This window comes from Pleurodeles waltl, chromosome 3_1, assembly GCF_031143425.1.
Source record: "Pleurodeles waltl isolate 20211129_DDA chromosome 3_1, aPleWal1.hap1.20221129, whole genome shotgun sequence".
NCBI lineage: Eukaryota > Metazoa > Chordata > Amphibia > Caudata > Salamandridae > Pleurodeles > Pleurodeles waltl.
The window spans coordinates 1,755,054,048-1,755,077,416 of NC_090440.1; the positions used below are offsets into that span (position 1 = coordinate 1,755,054,048).

At 45.9% G+C, this 23,369-nt stretch overlaps 1 protein-coding gene across 1 annotated transcript in view; it reads right to left on the reverse strand.

The window, feature by feature from the left end:
* Positions 1-287: 287 nt before the first annotated feature.
* Positions 288-23,369, reverse strand: part of SLX9 (SLX9 ribosome biogenesis factor) — a 397,849-nt gene continuing 374,767 nt past the window's right edge. The window contains exons 4-6 of the mRNA XM_069225711.1: positions 20,759-20,921; positions 12,903-12,974; positions 288-754 (exon numbers count right to left, since the gene is read on the reverse strand). Of these exons, the coding sequence (XP_069081812.1) occupies positions 628-754; positions 12,903-12,974; positions 20,759-20,921 (362 nt within the window). The 3' untranslated portion in view covers positions 288-627. The remainder of the gene's footprint in view (positions 755-12,902; positions 12,975-20,758; positions 20,922-23,369) is intronic.

A 23,369-nucleotide genomic window follows, 5' to 3' on the forward strand; every position in this document is an offset into this window, starting at 1 on the left:
TAGATTCTTGCTAGAAATACCCAGTGAGGACCGCCACTGGGTAATTAATACGTACAATAATGAAATATCTGATCGTTTCATAGTGTTAACTTACCAAGCACCTTCAACAGATTCCACTGTTACTTTACTTAATGGTGCTCATTTTATCGACTTCCCCAAGATGAAAAACGGAGCCGCTTCGTTGAGATTTGAACCAGCTGCTGTTCTACACAGCAAGGACATCAGGCTGCGAGGTGATGTGACAAAAAAGATACATGGCCTCAAACTAAGGTCAAACACAGATGATGAACCAAGGGATTATCAATTTAATTCGTTAAAGGTTCCAAGGTGCATTACTTCTTCAAGTAAATACAAACTGTGATATATACTCTTACACATGGGCAAAAAACAGTCATATGAGTTAAAACACTGCTGTGGTCTAAGACGATAAAGGGCACAAACTATGCCCCTAAACCTGGGGCTCAGTGTGGCACATCGGATGTAATCACATCCATACACGGTATAATTTTAAGAATAACTGCAACATGTCCTTAGATGTCTTGTGGTAAATAGCTCTGACATGAAGTTCTTCTTTCTGTTCGGTCCCTGCTTCATGCAGTCCTTCAACCCCTCAATCACTTCTTTGTCCTAGCTGGGGTTCTCTTCCTCTTCCTGTTTCATCTTCTTGGATAGGTGCTCTCCAATCAGAGCCAGGGGGTCAGCTTTGTAGGAAGGGTTTGAAATTACCTCGTGAAACCTGGCCACCTCCTCTTCTCTGCAAAAAAAAGCAATAGCAGCTATAAGAAGGAAGACTTGGACATACATAAAAAAAACTGTCGCACAATAATGGCAAATGTACTTTGTGACTCCTCCTAAAAGCAATTAAAACCCAGCCCCTGTTCAGCCCTCCCACTGTACTGATCATCGCTACAGTATTATAAATGAGCACGTCTGGGAGTTACAGCAGATGAGATCCATGAAAAACTGACATCTAAAAGTGTATCATAGAGCCCATAGGTGTCAAACCCAGTTCCCAGTTCATGTCCCTTGACCCTGTGTTGTAGGGTACAAATGCAGAGGCGTCTAGAAGACTTGATCGGCCTATGTGCTAAAATTTCTAATTCGCAATGAAATTTGCAAATTTCAACTCGTGCATTTAGATTTTCATTCGGCTACAGACTTACTAGTTTTTTTTTTTTTTTTATAATATATTTTTATTAATATTTTGCTGTCTTACAAATGCAAATCAAGTTATGGCAGAAACTGGCTCCCGTCCGGTTCACGATCATCAGTGTTAACAACACACTGAGATGTTACATGTACTAGAACTTACATCATATTGTTCCTTATGTCTATACTTCAGGGTTGTAATTTCTCAATACTAGACTCGTTAGAGCTTCTTGAATATACATTCATTCCACGAGCGCGCCATAATACCATTTTTGTTTTTACGTCTACATAACAGTCTTTAACTAATACTAAACAACATTTTTACGTGGTGGTGCAATTGAGAGCAGGTAATTTCAGTTGCTGGGGTAAACCTCTTTACATCTTCACCGGGGCGTGGGCTGGTTCTATGCACAATCCCCCCGCTCATTGGTGGGTAAGTGGTCACCTAAATCAAGCCTGTCCTGCCACACCCTTCCCTATTCTACATCCTTAATGGTCTCAGCCCAGTCTCATAGACGCCTCCATTCACACCTCATGCGTGGCTCCTGGTCCCCTCTGTGCATTATACCACAGTAGGCGTAATGTCGTCCCCTTCTCTCTTTTCCCAATCCTGGACCTACTATTCATGCAGTCTCCTCTGCAGATGTTCCTCCTCCCCTCAGCATACGGTCCCAGTTCATCAGTATTTCCTCCCACGCCGGTGCGATAGGGGTCTGACGGAGGCCCCGTGCCTCCTCACTCTTCAAGACTTGTAATTCTGTTCTAGCCCACTTCGCCACATCCCGTCTCCATTCATTCAGTGGGGGACACCTGGGAGATCTCCAGCCCATTGTGATCAACCTCCTGTATAGGACTAGGGCCAGATCCAGAAAGCGACCTTTCGCCTTCCCATGTGGGAATCCCGTTCTAAGACCCAGCAAGCATACAGATGGGGCCAGAGTCAGATCCACCTCAAACAAGCTCGTCAGGTCGGCTAAAACCGCGCCCCAGCCTTGCTGGAGTTATGGGCAACTCCACACCATGTGATCGAAATCAGCATTTACGTCCTCACATCTGGGGCATGTCTTGGGGGCACCGCCATATATTAGTGACAAGTGGTGTAGGGTAAGGTACGTCCTGTGAATGTAATTGAATTGGATAGATCTCAGTCGTGTGTTTCGAGAGACCACCCGTGGGTATGCCAGCACCCTACTACACTCCGTGTCCGTTAATTCCCTGCTCATTGTCCTTTCCCATCTCTTCCTCTGAGATTTCAGTGGGTCCAATGCGTCCTCATTTTGGGCCCGGTATAGTTTAGTGATTAAGTGGGCGTCCTCCCCAGATGTTGATAGGAGGTGTAATACCCTATGGGTAGCAGGTTCCGCATTAACCGTCTCCCAGTGTTCTCTCAGAGTGTGTGTCAACTTCTGGTATAGGAGGAACTGTCCGTGCGGGACTCCACCACTGTCCGCCAGGTCAGCAAAGGGTCTCAGCACCCCATCCCAGAACAGACCTCTGATTGTCTCCACTCCCGCCTTCTTCCAAGCTCCCAACCCCGTGCCCACCAGGCTCTTCCCCCCTACGTCTAACATCAGTGCCGACAGTGGCAGTGTAGAGGAGTAGGGCAGGCCCACCCCCACCAGTCTCGCGCATCCCTTCCAACATGACGCAGCTACCCTCATCATCACGCTGTCTGCTTGGTGAGCCACCCTCCTATTTGTCATGTGTGCTATAATCCGATCTATGCCATCTCGCCATTGACAATACTTCTGTCCAGCTGTCCCTTTCTGGCGAACTACCTGGAGGCCCATTGCAGTTGGGATGCCAGATAATAGGATTCAAAATCTGGAACTCCCAGGCCTCACGAGTGTGCCGGCCTGCAAAGGGTCGAGAGCGTTGTGCGTCTGCGGCCATCATCCCATATAAATTCCCTGAGCAGGGTGTTCAATTCGCGGAACCACGCCGAAGGGATTAGCAACGGTAAGTTAGCAAAATAATAAAGGAGGCGGGGTAACAATCATTTTAGATAATGAAATTCTAGCCATTATAGTTAACTTCAAGGAGCGCCAGAACCCAACAGATGCCCGTAGAGAGCGAAGTGCCCTACCAAGGTTACCATCACGGAGGTCCCCCACTTCATGGAACACTTGTATACCCAAGTACTTAAAGGTGCGTGGGGCCCAAACCACGTCCCCCGGGCACGAGGTAGGGCGTTCAGAACTCGATAACACGTGGAAAACAAATGTCTTGCCCCTATTGAGGTGTAGCCCCGACAGGGTCCCGAAATGTTCTAAGTTCCGCAGAGCCCAGGGGAGTCCAGTCTCCCCATCTCTGAGATAGATGAGTATATCGTTGGCGTATAACGAGATGACATGCTCAGACTGTCCCCATTCCACTCCCCTACCCACTCCGTCACTTCGCATCTGGGCCGCCAATGGCTCGAGGGCCAGGGCGAATAATAGTGGCGACAGAGTAGCCTGGTTCCCCTATATATGGGATAGGTGTCAGATACCATCCTGCCCGTCCTCACCCTTGCCAGCGGGGCCGCATACAATAAGTCCACCCATTTTACCCATCCCTCTCCCAGGCCCATCCGAAGTATCACAGTCCTCAGATAGTCCCACCTGACCGAGTCGAAGGCTTTCTCAAAGTCCGCTGCAAGTAATACTCCCGATGGGGGTCTCTCTTCTCTAGGCATATGTAGGATAGCGAAGAGGCGTCTTAAATTCAGGGAAGTACTGCGGTTCGGGACAAAACTGTTCTGGCCTGCGTGCACTAATGTGGGTATGCAGCACAGCAAGCAGTTGGCCAGGATCCTACTAAGAATTTTAAAATCGCTGTTCAGCATTGACAAGGGGCGGAAGTCAGCTACCGACGCTTCCCTTGATTTCAGCTTGGGTAGAGGGATCACCAGTGCCTCCCTAAGCGAGTCCGGCAACACGCTGCGGTGCAGTGCCTCCGTGTACATTTCCACCAACTGGGGGGCCAACAGCGTCACATATTTTTTATAAAAGTCCATAGGGATGCCGTCTGTCCACGGCGTCTTCCCAGGGGCCAGCTGCGAGATGGCATCACGGACCTCCTCCACCGTCACCGGTCCACCCAGACTATCCCGCTCCTCGTGCGTCAGAGTCGTCAGAGGAAGCTCATCTGTCCTGAGCTCGTCAGGTCTCCTATACAGATAAGTATAGTATTCTTTGAAAGCGTCATTTATAGAGCCCGGCCTACATCCTCGCTCCCCCTTCTTATCATGCACGCTCGTAATGGGCTCACTATCCCCTCCTGGCCTCACCAGCCACGCCAGCATCCTACCTGATCTGCCCTCCTCAGAATGTAATGAAGCTAAATATTTTTGCATATTATGGCATCGGAGTTGTTCTTCAACCTGGGAGTGGGATCTCCGTGCCTGGTCGTACTCCTCACACTCCAGTGCCTCTTCTCCCTGTCTCTGTTCTTCCTTGTGTATTATCTTCTCTAGACTAATCAGTTCCCACTCTAGTGTACGTCTCACCCCAGCTGTTTGTCATAGGCAGTAACCTCTCGTCGCAACTTTAAGTGTCTCCCACTCCGTGGATCTAGAGGAGGTAGATCCCTTATTAATTTTAATATGGTCAGCCAGATATAGACAGAGGGTATCTCTATATGCCTGATCTTCTAGAGTAGCAGGGGCCAGTCTCCACGTCGGAATGGGGGGCCTGTCTTCAGTCTCCCTCCATGTAAGCAGTAAGGGATTATGGTCAGATAAGGTACGTCCAAGATATTCAGACTGGGTCATTCCTTGCACTAGGTTTGCTGTGCACACCACTCTGTCTATCCTGTTGTGCACTCGGTGGAGACCGGAATAATATGAGTAATCTTTACCTGTAAGGTGCTGCTCACGCCATGCGTCCACCAGACCCCAAGAATCCAACCATTCTCTCCATTTTTTAGCCACCTTATGTGTCACTGCCCCTTGTATCGGTGGAGTGGAACGGTCCAGGTCTACGTCTAGTATGCTATTGAAGTCTCCCCCAATTAACAGTTCTACCGTCTCTGTTGGCGGGTAAGGTGACTCGATAAACGCATCATGAAGAGGACCTGATCCTGATTAGGAGCGTAGATACAACCCAGAACAATCGGGGTGCCGTGAAGCTCCCCATCTACAATCACAAACCTGCCCTCACGATCTATGTTAGTAGACACTACCTCAAAAGGGACCCCAGCGCGAACCCAGATCAGTACACCCCTAGCATACGCAGAGTATTCCGTGGCGAACACCTGTCCTCTCCACCTGCGTCTCAGCTTCTCTGCTTCTCCTGCTGCTATGTGGGTCTCTTGTAGCATCGCCACCTGAATACCCCTCCTCTTTAAGTAGGACAAAATTCTATGCCTTTTAGTTGGTGACTCCATCCCCCGTATGTTCCATGTTAGGAGGTTATATTCGGCCATGTTGATATATCATAAGCATAACAGTCTTCCCATCCCCCCCTGGTGACCGGTATACCCCTGGATCTTATCGAATACATTATACGATCAAACCACATCTCCCAAAGCACCAACAGAACTTGTAGTTGTGAAACCCAACTCCCCCTCCCCAGGGCGCCTCTCAAACAGTAGGTTGCCCAGAAAACTGTGCAATAGTACAACATATTCAACAGTTTAATTATAGTTCTCGCCAGTCTGACGGAATGGACGAGAATCCGGTTGGGGGGGCCGTGCTCGGAGGGGCCTCATGTTCGTACGATTCTCCTCACCTCAAGGCCATCTTATGTACTCAGCTATCCAAGTTCATCTGCCGTCTGCGGGGTTACCCTCGGGGCCAGCGCGGAGCAGCCCGAGCCCCCCGCGGAGGACACAGCCGTGTCATATGATTCTCCTCCAGAGCCTTCCGGGGGAGACGCCTCTCTGCTCATGGAGGCAGCTGCCTCCAGAGCCGCCTTCTTTCCCAGTTCCTTCTGTGTCTAGGTTGGTGTCATGCGGGCGGTTCCTGTTCCGCCATCTCCCCGGCCCCTTGTGGGATCTGCTCTCAGCTAGGCCCTCTCTCTCATGCCGCCCCGATTGACCCCCCACGGGCCGCCAGCCACTCCCAAGCCTCCTCGTGGGACTGGAAAAATGTAGTCTTGCCCTCCAGAATCACTTTCAGTGTGGCCGGGAAGAGATGCGAGTACTGGATCCCCTCTCTTCTTAGAGCCCTCTTAACTGCCAAGAATGAGGCTCGCTTGGTCTGGACGTCGAATGTAAAATCCGGGAATAGCGTCACCTCTCCATTCGCCACCTTAATGGGGCCCGCCTCTCTGGCCCTCTGTAGGAGGATATCTCTGTCCCTGTAGTGCAGTAACCTGGCAACCACTACACGGGGAGGCCTACCCGGTGCAAGGGGCCTCAAGGGCACGCTGTGCGCTCGTTCCACTGTGTAGAAGGGGGTCAGGCGGTCCGGTGCCACGACTGTGCGCAACCATTCCTCAAGAAATTCCACTATATTCGTGCCCTCCGCCCACTCCGGGAGGCCAACCACCCGCACATTGTTCCTTCGGTTTCTCCCTTCCACGTCCTCCGCTCTCTGCTCCAGCCGCCCCACTCTGTCCGTTAGACATGTCACTGTGGCCATAAGGTCTTTTTGTTTCGGTGCTAAGTCCGCCAAGGTGGTCTTCGTCTCCTTAACTCTGTCTGCCAATTTTTGGTGGTCTGCCCTCAGGAGTCCTACTTCAACTGCGACTTGATTAATGTCGTGCTGCAATGTTGTTTCTGTATCTTCAATTGCGGAATTTTGTCCATGGTGTCCTGTACTTTAGATTGCGGAAGGTCCTGAGGGTCCCCTCGCTTGCGCTCGGTGGACAGTGTACGATCCATGGTTTTACTCTTGTGCCGGTTCTTGGAAGACATCGAAAATATGGGGAGTTGTACCACTGAGGCCAGAGTGGCAGGTGGGCTATTATTGCGGCTTCTCTTCTATCTGGCTCCTCCGACGCGAGCACGGTCCAGCCTGTGTTACGGCTTCTAGGCGGTGTTGTCCCAGTCCACTGATATGCCGTGCCCTCAGCTACCGGTATCCAGCAGCCCTTCTGTGTGCCCAACAGGGATGAGAAGTCTAGCAGCGTCTGGTCGCGTCCATCCACCAGAGTCAGCCAGAGGGCCAACGCGTCTAAACCTCCACTCGTCCGGCGTAGGGAGTCGCGCCCACCAGGTTCTCCCTCCGGTGCTCTGGGGTTGTCCACCTCTCTTCATCAACCCCAGTTCCTCAGGCCCCTTAGTTGTCTCTGCTTAGTGCTCCCCCAAGGGCTGCAGTGCGACTCCAAGTATGGCACCGGGGTGGCGGCGCGCCCATCCGCCCCACTCCGTGCAGGCACCGTCTCGCCAGCACCACTCCGGGCACAGGAGTGCCCTGCCCGGCCCCGCCTCGGTGCCCTGTTTAGCTCAGGGGTGATGGAGTGTCCACCAGAACTCCACACTCCGCGTCTGCTGTGACGCGATTCGGTGCCTCCAGGCGCCGCACCATTCGGGCTCCCGGGCCCCAGCCCCACACTCCAGTCGTTCGGCAATGCCACGCACTGGGAGGCCGCCAGTCCTCCTCCCCTGCTCCGGGCTCATGGGGCAGCCCACTGCACCTGCCTCACCGAGGGCAACGCTCCGGGACCCCCGCGGCAGATCTTGGCAGGTCCGGCACCGCCTCCAGGTCTCTCGGCGCGTCCGGTGGCCCAATGCAGCCACATGCAGGCGCGCGCAGCTACCTTAGTCCCCGGTCTCCGGACCGCGCGCCAGGCCGCCGGTGTTCTGCACCTCCGACGCCGCCAGAAATCGCTTGTGGAGGCCTGGAAAGGGCTCCGCCGCTCTCCCGCCGGACTCCCCAGGCACCGCCCGCAGCAATCTCACGGGCGGCCCGAGGTCAGGCTCAGAAACTCCAGATAAATTGTAGGCCCCTCCGGAGCCAGGGGATTATGCGTGCGCCATCTTTGGCTGCTTGGCCACACCCCCTCAGACTTACTAGTTCCTGGAACTTTTTGAGAGTGTCAGCAGTGATCCTCAGTTGCCGCTTACAAGGAAAGATCTGAAAAACTTGAAAATTCCCATTTGAAATAAGTCATAGGCATTTCTGCATGCACACTGGAATATAGTGTTCACCTGGAGACATTCCTCCACATACACTATTGTCAATTTTTGGGCCTGTTCCATTACTGTTCCTGCTCTGGAAGTACATTTTCTCCTGCTCTTGACAGGACTAAATCTATGACTTGTCCCGGGTCGCAATAGACACAGAAAATCTTTGTGAATACCCACAAACAAGTATATTTTTGGGTGTTGTTAAAACTTTGAAGGCAATACGGCTCAGGCGAGCCTCTCCCCAGTCTTGTTATGCATGAGTAAATCTTTTAACAAATGTGAGTAGCAAAGTGGCTTTATGCTATTTTCTCCTGTAAATTGAATTTGCACACACACAGTTGTGGGAATTGGGACATCAGTTACCTCAATGCTTACAATATAGCACAACATAAGGTTGACTACGCAGTGTGCAGTACTGCATCACCAGCTGGAGGGGTATGAGCAATTTTTGGTTCTCCTTGATAATGTCAAAGCTTTTCAATTATTTCTTATGCCTCCACCTACCTCCTGTGCTTGGAGGTGGCCCCTGAACTGCGTGAAGTGCTTTCCAAACAACTGGCATACCACAAGAGACCAGTGCTTACTTTGAGCTAGCGGGTGCCAATGGGGTTCACTGGCACTCATTTTTGGGGACCGGCACTTATTTTTCCTCCTCAAGGATTTCCCAAGAGCAAGTGAGGGAAAACATACAAAGGAGAAAGAAGGAGGAAGAGATAGAAAGAGGAAGAGAAAGATGGAGAAAAAAACTAAAAGTGAGAAAGCAGGAACCTACAGGAGTGAGGAAAACGGGTTGGGAATGTCAGATAGTGGATTAAAAGGTCTGGGGTAGATTCAAGACTACGCAGCCTTGGTATTCGGCATGCTGACTAACGGAGGGATTCTGAGCAGAGCATTGGGCACCGGCACTCATTATGCAAGAGACCCTCTTTCTCCAGTGCTGACTCCCTGAAGGAAGCTTCTGCCCTTATTTCTGAAAGACATTTCCCTTTCTGTCCTCATCGCTGAGATTGCCTGCCGTCCTCTGTATGGGCCTATATGGTCCCTTCTCCTTCCAGCCAGCATTCTGCAACACCCTGCCACCCTGATTTTCTAATGAGCTCTTCGTCCTCCTACTACTGTGTCTCCTGTACAATGAGGAAATCTGCTACCCTCTGCCCTGGTTTTCCAAAAACTCTGTTGTTCTCTATCCAAACATCTGAAAAACTCTATTACTTCTGTGTTGAGTCCTGTTAAAAGGGCTACAGCTAATGCATGTGTAATGCAGGTAACTTAACCTGGTTTCTGTGCAAGGTCCCATTAGGACTCCTTCCCAGTAGCAGAAGGACCTAGTATCAGCAGTTGTCCAAGTTCAGCCATGGAACTATCCAGCTACGTATGTAGTGTCTAATGAAGCCCGTTTCCGGGTATTGCTCCGTTTATTGGCAGCTACGATAAAAGAGGGTATTGGTAGAGAGAGTAGCCTGCCTATGATCTCACAGTGTACTCAAGTATGCTGGGCAGGAAAGAATGTTTATATAGACCACCAGAAAGACCAAATGTTCTCACAGAGAAGTGCACTAGTCCACGAATACACCACTTTATGGGTATAAAGCATTATATAAATGCAAAACAATACAATATAATACAACTGAACCTAAAATTAGGATCTAATCCCACTGAAAAGTTTCCATCCACTTTCTCACAGATAAACACAAGCTTGCTCCGGTGCCCTGACACCCTGCGGGTCTAGCCCTCAATCTTTATTATATTAAATGAGACCAACACGAGGGCCTGAATAGGATGGTGATCGCTTATCTATTACCAAAGTAGGCGATGGTCTTAAACATAGCTCTGTATGCTAATGTTTTTAACTACAGACATAAAGAGGCGGGGGAGGGCAAAGGGAGCAGCCTCTGTGAGGTACAGAGACCGAGGTTCTTTAAATGCCTGTCTCATGTCTGTTGTGCACTTTTCGGAAATCCCACCTGCCATCATCATCTCGCACAGGCTTAATAGAGGCACACACCTGGACTTGGTTAGTCAGGGAATCGTGCAGAGAGTCCCTCTTTACATTTCAATGCTTCTTTATGCTCAGTCCGGCAGGCAGGAACTCTGGCCCGGCACAGACTTGCTCAATTGCTCGCTCACTCACTTTGTGGTGCCCCTTTGCTCCCTCCCAAATGGACTCTTGCCATATTCTTCTCACCAGAGTTGATGAACTGACTCACCCACTGTCTTCCAGAAGTCCAAGATACTGAAATCTTAGAAAAAGCACTCCTAAAATGGCTAAACCCGAGCCCATACTCTCATCAGTCCAAGCACCTAGGGACAGGCATCTAGGCACCTGATACAGAAGACGTCCACTATGGGAGTGTAGGGTTCCTTTCGATCTGAGACGTTGTTGCTTCTGTCATCTTAAAGTCAAGCCTTTCGTATACATACTAGCACAATGCCAATCCTATAATAACCTGAGATGCAAGCGTATGTCATTGTGAACTACCTCTTTAAAGACTTATTTTAAGAATGATTATGAACTGCAAAGTGTGCAGTGTGATATTACTGTTAATTGACTACTTTGATTATTTTATTGATTGCTAGAAATTTTGACTGAAGTATTTATCGTTTTAATAATTTTTATGGTCTGGCTCAACAGCGCAGCTGTCGCCAGGCAATTATGTGAGCCTCACTTGTAAGGGGATTGGGCTCCACCCACACACTGAGAACCAGCAGTACATGTTTTGATTGGGCAAATGTTGTGTGCTTCCACAAAAAAGTGCTTACCCTCCACACAGCTGTGGTCATTTTGTTTATTTATCTAGCTGCCTGAGGTTTCAGATATGGCATTTTAATGCTTTTAAAGTGTCTTATGTAACTGATCATGCATGGTGTTTTTCTCTGGCAGCAGCACAGATGGGAGAGGGTAGTCATTAACCTACACGGATGTTAAGCCTAGCTGGACACTGCAACTGTCACCTGACCTTTTAACATACACGGTTATTATTCTACATTTCTTTGCTTCCACGCGAATACGTATCCATTTCCATGCTATTTACTTGTAATGCTTTATATTATCATGCACTATTACTTTAAAGATTGACCGATTAATTAAGTGAATGGGTGTTTGCAATAGAAAGTAATCAGTGTTTATGCAGTTGTTATCAGTGAAGAATAAACAAAAGAAAAATGTGACGAGAAAAGAATAAGGCAGATTACTCTATGAACACCTAATCACTCAGTTGAAGGAAAGTTGTCAGAGTACTTAGGCAAACCCAATTACATACACAGAACACACTACAAAAATAAAATCTTGGGCAGAATCAAGGGAGTTTCATTTTCAAATTAACCAACGTCAATCACTAGTACACCAGACATTTAACAAATCTCTACTAGCCAGAGACAACCAAGCAACAATGAATGTGGATTGATGGAAATCTCCAAAATGTACAGAATGGACCCGAGGATTAAGATATTAATGGTAGAAGGTGCTATACAAATACTGATCAAATAACAAGAGCAAAAAGATATGACTTGGATCTCACTAAAACCGCAGTCTCTCTGACAAGATAGACAAAAATATCGACTGTGCACAGTTTAACAACTTATCAGAGAGCATTCGACAGCGAACATTTTTAATCATTGGATTGGGCAGCATTATAGAAAACAAAGTTGGAGACACAAATGGCTGTCGGGTTCGAATCCATGTGTGTCTGAAATCTTGAGGGTGGGCAAAAGTTTAAAACTTCTACAAAACCCGCACAAAGCTACAGAGTCAATGCAACCCCTGATATTTTAGTCATACCATAATGGGAATTTTAGAATAGCTTGTTTGAGAACTAGAATGCTGGACCAATGTGCAGAGCAGTCCACTGTGAAAAATGTGACCGCTCTGAGGCATCCTGCATTTCCCCGTCCCTGCCGCGAGTACTATGTTGCAACTCTTAAGTAGCTTGGTGGCCACCAGCCAATAAGAATGCTATGGAAATCCTGATGTTTGTTTTATGGCATTAGAGAGTCAGCTGTGGCCATGTACAAATCAATAAATCATTATCCTTAAACCATACTTAATAAACATATTTCCCTTCTGGGCTGCTCTACTGTTTCTGGCTCATAATGTGGGGAGGGTGAAGAACGTGCGTCTCCGCAGGTACAAGAATACCTCAGAGTATTATACGATCTCTGAACCTCTTCGTCAAGAGACTGCTTCAAAGAGTCTGCTTTTTATCATGGTCTTATTTGCTCCAGCCTTTGCCTCCATTACTCTTTTCTTTAATCATACTTCTGACCAATCCATCATCACTTATTTGAAGATCTTGGGGAACAGCAAGAGTTGGAAACTTAAGAAATTAAAGAGGGCTACTTAGGATGTTGTTTTCTGTCCCTTCCGTTGCTTTGATGACCACCGATACCAATGATAGTGCCTGGTTATCGGTAATAGTAGTTGCTACCCAGAGCAATAACGGGTCGTCTATAAGGCAAAGGATGCTGCTGTTGTCTTCTTTTAGCAAAGCAGTGTCCTTCACCAGGCAAGAGCAAACACGATTCTCTTTTCTAAAAGTGTTTGCCCCAATGAGGCAATGGCGTCTATGCCACTATCAACACAGAGATCACATTCAATTTCTCAACAGATGCACTTTGATATACAATCAGACTCCACAGCAGCTCCACAAAATCTTTTTTTACCTGCCACAAAACGTGTGGCGTGCTAGGGGAGTACTTACACGAGCCTGCGTTTCTGGGCAGGCTTCATCTGACTGTAGTCTGTGGGCTCCACCACCTTCTTTTTTACACTTCTACAAGAAAGCAAAATGAACAAGTTTATTCACACGAATGCAAAAGTTAATCTCTCCTATAAGCACCACAATGAGCAAGACTCACACCTCTTCAAATGCCCTATTTGGACTCAATCCGCCCCCCTGGAACATTATAGCTTCTAATTCTCTGTTTAGTTTGCCAAGGAGTCATTTAATTAAAATTGTTCTGTTTTAATACCTCAGGTCCATGCCTTAGAGTAAAATATTTGTATCACATGTCGTACTGTGGGATTAAGTTCAATTTAATTAAGTGGCGTATTTAAACTAAGCAAATGAAAGTGAATAAGTCAGCAATAGACAGTCAGAGCAGCAGTCGTAGCATGCACTTCTATTTTAATAATATCCAACATAAACTATCAGCACAACCAATAAAAACTATCAGCTCCAAAATCAACAAGAACTGGAAAACCTGTGTTTTAATTTTGTTTTTGCAAACATATGCAATAAGCATAAAACTTTCTCCGTAATACAGATATTGCTGCAGGCTAAAAGCGGAATGCATATCTATCTACAAAAAAGTGAAAAAAAACTGTACAAAAATAAGATAAAACCTAACAAAAACAGAGATCAGGCCGCAAGCCCAGGCACTGAAGTAGACTAATTTCCTAGGGGAATATGCATATGTGTGCAAACAAAATGCTGTCACTAACAGGGGAAAGAGCCAATGGTTAAAGTGCAGTGAAGAATTTATGCAAAATGGAAAGGACACTTGAAAAGACCAATAAATGAAGAGAGATGGCATCAGCTAAAACTGTGTTTAGGTCATATCTGAATATGGATGTTACCTCTGTCGCAATCTATCTCCTACCTCCAGCCTTGTCTATTTGTAGCTTGTGCTCATTCATTAATTATGACACCTCGTTAATCTCTCCTCCTAGGGCATCCAGCAGGGGCATTCAGGTAAAAGATGACACCTTCACTGACTCATCCTGGAAAGAGCCTTGGGCCACAATTTCTGCCCTACCATCCCTGCAATAATAATTACTATCTTCTGTATTAGCCTAACAGTTACTCTTACAAAGTTATCCTGCTGTATTGCCATAGGAAACTACAGACTACTACTTAGGTGCTCTTATAACATCCCTAATCTTGCCTTCTGTACCCAGGTACACTGTCCTTTACACAAACTAGTTGTCGACATCTAGAAGGGTTTTACTGTGAATTTTCCTCTGCTTCATTAGAGGAAATTATAGACTACTACTTAGTTACTCCTACAAGAAATCTCCCTAATCTTGCCTTCTGTACCCATATACTCACAAAAATTAGTTGTCAAAACCTACAAGGTCCCATCTGAAGCACATCAGTGTTGCCGCCAGCTTTATTATGAATCGCCGTCAATGTTGTTGAGCGTTTCCTATTAGCCAAGCGGGAAACACTTATTAGGGCCAGCTGAAAGGAGGCCATGCTGGTGGTCTCCTGACCTGCAGGAGTTTGGCGGGCGGTCTTTTCCGCCCGCCAAACTCCTAATGAGGACCTTGGTCTGTGGAGTCATTGTAACATTTCTAAGGCTTCACCTTTGTTTCTCCTTGGTCATGGCCACAGGCCCACTACTTTATTCTCTATGTAAAACTCTGTGTTGCCCCACAGACCCACAAGAGCTCCTGAAGTTATCTGTCCTTGACTAATTTTCCAATAAGCAATTGTTGCTGGAAGTTGTTCCCTCAGCAACTTAAAATTGGTACTTCCTCAAATTAAATAGCAGACTTTTTTCTATCAATTGCTAGCAGCTGCCTTTGGTAGCCGAGCTTCAGCTGCTCGGAACAAAGTACATCACTGCATATGTAAAATCCCCAACATCCACTGAACCTAGTCTAAAATAAATTACATGCAATATTAATAGTTTAGTTTGCCTGGCTGCAGATCTAATCACTACTACGCAGCTAAAATTCAGAATCTATAACCACTGACAGACCCACCTATACAGCTGGATTTTGCCTGGACTGATTAAATCCCTTACCTAATTGAGTTCGTTCTACCAGTCTTTGTGTTTCCCCTGGCTCCCTTGCCTTCACAGAATAATCCTCTTCTGAACCTGCTGGCCCTAATCTTACCCATTCATTCCTGAACACATCCCTGTTTTAAACCTTGTCATTTCCATCTTCACGTACCCTCCTAATTTTTCCCTTTCATTCACTCTTGTAATAAATACTTCACTCTTAGCCTGCTAGCTGAAGTTGATCATTTAATGCCAATGAATTACTTCAAACAAACACAGATCAGGAACTGAAATGCGGGCCTTTGGTAAATGGACTATCAGCTGACCCCCTATCTCACCAAATCAACTTGGTCTAACTCCTAAACTGACACTGGTAGCATGTAGACAAAGTCTGATCATAGACAGAAACCTCTCACTGATTTTGCAAGTGTATCAAGTAACTAGGGGTTCTTTTCACATGCTCAGCTGTCTACACAAAGTCATCCCTTAACTAGGATTCCACTAAAAGGTACAAGCTACTATCAATCCAGTATCCTCCCATCTACATTACGCCAATGGTATATACCTCGGAGCAACCCACCAAAATAATTTAGAAGCTACGGAACAAACAGAATGAATCCAGAATGAATCTTTAAATTATCTCTTTAACCCTAATAACACGTCTCACAGTTCATAAAGCACTTCAGTTTTTTCAGCGGTTACCTAAGGCTAGCCATATCACTTTTTAAAGTAATCTGCCTAGCTCATCATGCCCTTCACTGCAGTGATTACGGTATGGAACTTGCTCCCTTTCAAGAATTGAAGTCATTTTGAACTAAAGCACTAAAAACGTGGCTCATCCCATGTTTACAAAGATTGTGTCACAATTATTTCAAACACAAAAGGTAGACCTCATCATTGACTGCGGCTTCTGTTCTCACACTAATCCTCCACTCTCATGCTTTTGTAGAGCAGTGCTGGCACAACATGTTTAAAACAAGTCCTTCAACCTTTAACACCTCATTCAACACCAACCATATAACTGAGACTATCACAAACATCCGCCCAATTTTGCACTCTAAAAGGGCACTCAGGATCCGTATGCCTCTCGAATGTGTTCCTTTGCAACCCCATCAGGGACATAAGCACTATATAAATGCTGCAATACAGTACCATTCTAGAGCTTGCCTTGAGATGTATCCTTTGGTTCAAAACTTTAAAACGTAATTTATTGTCACTCCGCTTCACTTTCACTTACATCGTGTATCTTCAGGCTGTTGGGAAATTAATTAATTCACTTTCACTTCCAACTTAGTCAAATCCCAAATCTCATTGTCCGTCTCACTGTGCCTGGACAGGGATTCTACTCTGTTCTCTCTGGCTCTCTTTGTGACTCCTTGGGCACTGCTCCTATTGTCTTTTATCCTTAAAGCCCGCCATAGGGGGCTATACCAGCCATTAAAGGCCAGCTGCAATGTTAAAGACTTGAGCCAAAGGCATGGGCCTTTAACAAGGGAGCGGCCATTTAGTGGCAGTTGTAGCGCACAATGGTGGGCTATAAGGCTATTAGAACATTCTGCCACTAGAGGCAGAATGCTCTAACAAATAAAACAAAGGCCTCAGGACGTCTGAGGGGACTGGAATACCCTCGGGATCCCTGAGGCCTTTGTTCACAGCTATTAATGTGAGACAAACATTGGAATGTAACAAACATTAGAAGCCTAGAGCTACTCCACTGTCTTCAAAGGACCTTCCAACATTCCAATACTCTAGTTATGTGTGAATCCCTTTGTTGTTGTGGGCTTCTGACTGTCTAGGGAAAGATTAAGGTTGCTACTCAGCCTCCTTGAGATTCCTGATGCAATCATGGCCTTTTCATTCAGTCTAGGGACGGAATGCTGCTCCTCCACTCCCTCAGAGATTGCTTGGTTTGAGCTCATCCTTGCAATGGGGCCTCAAAAGGGAATGCTGCTCCCATACTTCTTTTTGGCAGTTCGCTATGCAGGCTTGGCAGTCTAACTGGGTGATGGGAAGGATTGCTGTTCCTGCTCTTTCGGAGTGATTGCTCAGTCTGGCTTAGCTAAGTATGGGTGAATGGAAGTTTATATAGTGCAAACCTAGTTGCAAAACAAAGGACAGAGGTAAGGGTACAAAAAGGATGCAAGGGTAAATAAGAACTGTCTTACAGAACCTGGGAAATGGATGCTGCTTCAGCTATTCCTTTGAAGGACAAGGCTGTTTCGCTGATCCCAGGGAAGGGATGTTCCTCTTGTTCTACTCCTTACTGTTACAGTGGGGAGGGGGGGCACTTCGTGGGCACAGAATTATGTGAATGCTCTCAGTCTCAGCACTTATTTTATTGGCTTTATCCACACAACAGAGAAAGGAACTTTGGTACTATTGACCCAGTTGGGGATTCTGTAGGCGTGCTTGACCTCATCTCAGGCCCAGAGAGGAGTACTGTTAATGCTGTGCCTCAGAGTCGCATTATAAAGTTACTCGTAACCATGTGCGGTAATACTGCATATGGAAAATCCTAATATGCTAATATGGTGACGTTAGGTATTTACTGCATGCAGTGTTGATGCATCATTCCAAGGTATATGCCTCAGAATGAAAGCAAACTCAGCAATGCTACATGTATCCCTTCTGTTCTGATGTGTGAAACTCAGAATTATGCATTTTTTCCACCACCCAATTTGCTTTAGGTGTTACCAAGGCTAAGAACTGTGCAGGGAAAAAACATGGGATGTAATAACTAGTGCAAAACTTGGAATCACGAACTACAGCTTTAATGAATCCACGAGCAAGCTCTGAATGTATGCTCAAATCAACATGTTCTATTGCACAAACCTAACTAGGAAGCATTGGAGCTTTGCCCATTACATGAGGGTGGGAATGGCAGACGATTTTAGATCTTATACATCAAGTGGGGATTACCTAGTGCTGATGTCGGGATTCGAACTGGGGTCCCAAGTTTGAAGCTCTAACCATTCAAGGAAGGGAAATTCCCCACACTCCCTTCCTAGATAATAAAAAACAGACTTAACTGGGGTGAGTTGACCCCCACAACTATAGGTTCCAGTGCCACGCCACCTGCCATATCAATGATAACTACTCCATTGATAGGGATGATGTGCTGTTCCTCTGAATGTCACCTGCTGCTTGATGGGAATTTAGGCATTAGTCCAGCCCCTCACTTTTAGGACTGGCTTGCCTGTGCATTTGTCTCCATGACCTATTGTTAATAATTACAATACCGAGTGTTGATGGTAAACAGGATTCACAGACATTGCTTTTAAGTTATGGAATATGTTTTGTGATACATATTTTATGTAGCGCAGTGCAGAACAAAGACCACGTTGCTTGACTTTCAGCAATAATGCTATCAATTTCTATGTACACTGAAATTCTAATTAAAGATCTGTTGTTTTTCCAACATTTCTTCTTATCGTATCTGCCTTCCCTTGAGTCTGGTGTGGTGGGTCGCGGTGGATTGGTGTCTACGTTTAATGCAGAACAGGCAGAAACCGCCGACCAGGCCAATGCAGATTCGGACTAGTTCTCTGAATCATAGTACTCGTCATTTTGATGTCAAGCAAAGCTGCCTTTAGGACACACCGCGTCGATGCCACAGCGCGGGGAATGGGCTCTACCTTGCATGATGTTCACCCACACAAAACGTTCACTTATTTATTTAGCTCGGCGGAATGATTTTAGGGCTGGGGGACAGTGATCGCTAATCGCGTTAATAAGAGAGGCTTTGTTACTCGACCAGAAGGCCCCCTCTGCTTTGTTCGCCAGAACATTCTCGTCGTAATGGGCTCCATTGTCGCGCGCACCTCCGGGGCAGCGGGCTCCCTTTCTCTCCTCCATGAATGGCGAGCATTGTTTCATTACACTTTGGCGGCTTCATTCATTATAAATCAGAATTAAAAACCTTCACAGCAACGCTCTGGGCCCAGCGGTGTATTGGATTCCAGCAAGCCTCTATTATTTATTAATGACGCCTGCAAATCCCATTCAGTGTCTGCTGCAAAAGTGTTCGGAAAAGCGTCTCAGAATAGGACGCGCGGAGAGACGCCGCCGTTGTTTAACAAGCTGTGGGGCTGCAGGACCTAAGGGTGGGGGGCGTTTGAAAAACATTTTCTCCTTGTTCTTGCTGATAAGAACTCCAGCACTTGTCTCAATGCTCTAGAGAGCGGCGGACCCCGACGTGTATGTGCCCTGCTATAGACTTGCGGATTCGTCTCCGCCCAGTCAGCTGGCCCTAAAGCCTGGGAGAAATCCTAAATACAATCCAATGATTGCCCGAGTAAGTGTTAAATCTGGCATAATATGGCATGTCTTCTGGATACAACACTTCTCAAATCGAATCCGGGCCTTTTTACTGAGGATGAGGAAGGAATTAGTAGCCACACCACCCTCACATCTCTACCACAAAAGCAGCGTGCTGCAGATTATCAAAAGTACTCCTTTTTTTGCCCCTATTATGCAGTTTCTGCTCTCAAAATGGCAGCCTCGTCATATTTCATAAATCACTATTCAGTTTCATACAATTATTTCCAACGCCACTTTTGTTCTAAACAAAGGAGGAAGTCCCTGCTCCAGGATCTGCAATGCTTGCATTTTTCAGCCAGGCTGGAAAGACTGCTACGGTCACGTTCCTCTTAAAGACAAAGAACTACAAGGACGCCCCTATCTAGGACTTCGAATTTGATCATCACTTCGGAAATGCTCCAAAAAGATCAACAATGAAGGCTTCCAGGGAAGAAATTGTCAATTTCAAGCTTTTAAAAGTGCCTTCACATCAGCCTTTTCCTTTACACTAGAAAAATGTTTTGCCCCAGGGCAGACCAATGTAGATACTGCACATCAGCCTGAAGCAGCCATGCCTGAATGACACCAGAGGCACCTGACAAGTCAAAATGAGCCATTTTAGTTTTTTAATGGGGCTCAAAAGTGGCAATCTCCTAGCTCACGATGTATATCACTGATAAGGACCACCGTTTACTAGACTATACTTCCGAACCATGAAAACCAGTGCACATGATCACGCCACAAAGTCATGGTAACAACCCTACACAACCATACCAGAGAGTTGTAGAGGTATCCTACAGGAACTATTTGAGTCATAGAATACACACTCCATGACCAGAGATGGAACACAGCCCAAATGACCATACCACGAAATCCATTCTACTTTACCATATTATTGAGTCATGAAATGAACTAAGGGCGGCTATGCCATTTAGTCATGGAAACCAGCTTCCACGACCATATCATTAAGTCATAAAAACAGTCTAGATTAGCATACCACAGAGACTCAGAATCCACCCCACACATCCCCACCCATGGAATCCATCCTACACAACCATGCCATCAAATTATAGAACCTAACCTACACAACCATATCACTTGATTCATGGGACCAGCCAGGCAATTCAGATTTTACAATGTATAAAACAATTAATGACATTTACACCCAAGTCAGACATTGATCTGTATAATGATGGATCTCAAACCTAAATGTACTCCCATAGGCAGTCAGGTGAGTTTGAGGCTCTAGATTTAGGAATAATAATGCAAATGGTCAGCCTTTGGGACAAAGCCACAGGTCTTTGTTCAGTTGCTTGGAACAGAAGTGAGTTACGTATACATAAAAAGCTGCATTAGGTTTCAAGTAGTAAGAGGGTACATAAATGCAGTTAAAATATGCATTATTCATAGGCATGGTAAACGCTGACATGTCAGCTCTTGAATATAAACAAAAGGTATGAATGCAGATAGAGCTTCCAGAAGGACAAATGAGTAGTCCAATAAGAGACCACACTTCAGAACCACTTACGTTTTAGGCTGTTTCCGTGGCATCCTGGGCTTGCGGACAGTGATGAGGTCAGAAAGCTCTGGTAGGGCGTCCACCAGTGCCCTCATGTCTCCTACCACAGGCGTGGCCTTCCTCTTTGCTTGCTCCTTCTGCTTTTGCTGGGCAAGCTTCAGTGTATCTATTTCTGATGGGGAGAGAAGACAGACTGCATTTAATGCATATTTCTCAGTTGTTCCACAGGGAGAGTAATTGGAACAGAAATAAGCATTGGCAAGACTAATAGGTCTCCCTTTTATAATGCGAGTTCCAAGCTGTTGGCTTTCCAAATGCTTGTTTGTAAGGAATTGTTTAAAAACAGTAAAAGAAAAAAAAACTTTTAAATAATAGAAGAAAAGGAAACATCTTAAAGTATCTCAAAACTGTACAATGAATTCTTCATAAACAGCATGGTTTGTTTTTCAAGTGCTTTCCACACAGGAAACTGAACAAAATTTAAAAAGCCTGTTGTATGTGATTAAGCTTAAAAATAACAAAGAGGACAAGTTGCAGGTACTTAAAAGAACACAAAAGCTGTCTGAGGCAGTACCTACCCCACCCAAGTGTCAGAATTTAACGGAACATGCTGGCCACGGCCTAATTTATCTTAAACAAAATTCAGAACTGAAGAAAAGTTTCCAGCCATTTGGTACTCAGCAGCAGTTCACAAAAGAGATTTGAGACAGTTTAACCCTCCTCCAGCGGAAGAAATGCCACCTTTGTGTGGCATTCTTGCAAAATGTGGGATACAGGAGATAAAGCACATTCAAACAGCTAAAGTCTGTTCTCCAGTCAAACACTGGCAAAACTATTTCTGTTGCTGTGCTTTTATGGACTGGCTGTACCGGAGATCGGGCGTTTCCCCGGGAGGCTGGAAGGGTGGGTGCCATTTTGCTACCGAGGGGCCAGTTTTGCAACAGTGCTGCAATATCGGCCCCCAGTAGCAAAAGCAGCAAGCCAGCATAATCCATTCACTCTCGTTTCCAGCCTTTGGGGCCTGCCAGTACTTCACACTTGCACTCAAATGCTGTTTTTGTGGGGCTGGTCTGACAAAATTGCCAGGGGTGCTTTGGGTTTCCAGTTCGGCCCTGCTGGGAGGGATAAGGAGAAACAAGAAAAGCATGGGTCAGGGATGTGAGGGGGGAAGCAGCATATGGAGGATAGAGCATGAAAACACATACACTCCCACGGAGTGCTCAAAGGAAAAGAAAAAAACAGTTCTCTGATGTGAGTGAGCTGTAGAAATCACCCAATCAAAAGGACAGTGAAGAAGCTACGCTACTGGGGAGGGATAAACACAAGAAGAAGGAGGAAATACATTAAACAATAAGCAAGCAAGATTGATAAGAAAGCCAGTCAATGATAATCAACTGGCTGACCCAAAACCAACTCTAATGATTGGTGTCGTACACAACAGGGCTTTGAAAACAAACAAACTAAAAGCTGTCTGCAGGCAAGACCTAAAGGACAAGGTGTTTAAAACATTCAGTAGCTAGAACATATCACACCTTGCAGGAACAGCTGGGAATCAGGCTCCCCAATGTAATAGGAACTGTAAATGATATATAACCCGACTTGTCACAACAACAAAGACATGACAAAGGCAAATGGTACAAATATGTTACATGACCCCTCTCCTTCCCGATCACACCTGAAACAAATCCCCTACCCACCTCTTTTCCAAATTAAGAGTGTGATCGTAGCTCCTAGAAATACATCTTTGTTCAGGAGATGTCACAGATATTTAAACTTAAAGTGAAATGCAAGCGTTATTTGAACATGGCTTAAAGTACAGAACCGGCATCAGCGGATGAGTTACAAAAGGTTCTGGTAACTCAGAGTCCATTCCTATAGAGAAAGGACCGCACCTCTTATGCCATCAAGGAGCAAGTGTTGCATTTAATGAAAGACAAGATTAAATAATGACATAGCTCAACATCTACAAAATATAGGATCTTTAAAAATTGGTGCATCTCTACTAACTTCAGAAAGAAGATGAGGCCTGATTCTAATGATGGTGTTGGTGATCATGTCTGAAACGCACCTAAAGAGCGGCAGCACTGGACTAAATTGAGAGCTAATTATGTTAATCACTGTGCAGACACCTGTACTGCACATTCACATTTGGCATATATCTGGAAGTCTAACAACCCCAGTGGTTAATTAAACAAAAATATATAATAAGTACAGAAACCCCGAGTTTTAAGTTGGAAGCCTGCCACAGGCGCTGCCGAAAGCCATGATTGCTGAATACCAAGGTTGTCTAGTTTTCATTTCACCTCATACCTCTTTCTTCCACCATTCCCCACTTCCTATTTACCTCACTCTAGCACAGAGTTTCCCAAACTATTGGTCGTGACCTACTAGTGGGTCATGAGCTAATTTGTGGTGGGTAGGGAAAGTCCAAGCAATAAAAAAAAAGATGCCTTTAAACTCTGTGTTACCTTATCACATTTGCTGGGGCTCCAAAACAAAGGTAAAATACCAGGCAATGTCTTCTGACAAACTGCTGCTTATTCTTTAAACTTTCTTTCTCTGACTGCAAAATGTGACAAGTTCTTAATGTGAATTATGTGATAAACGTGCTGGAGTACAG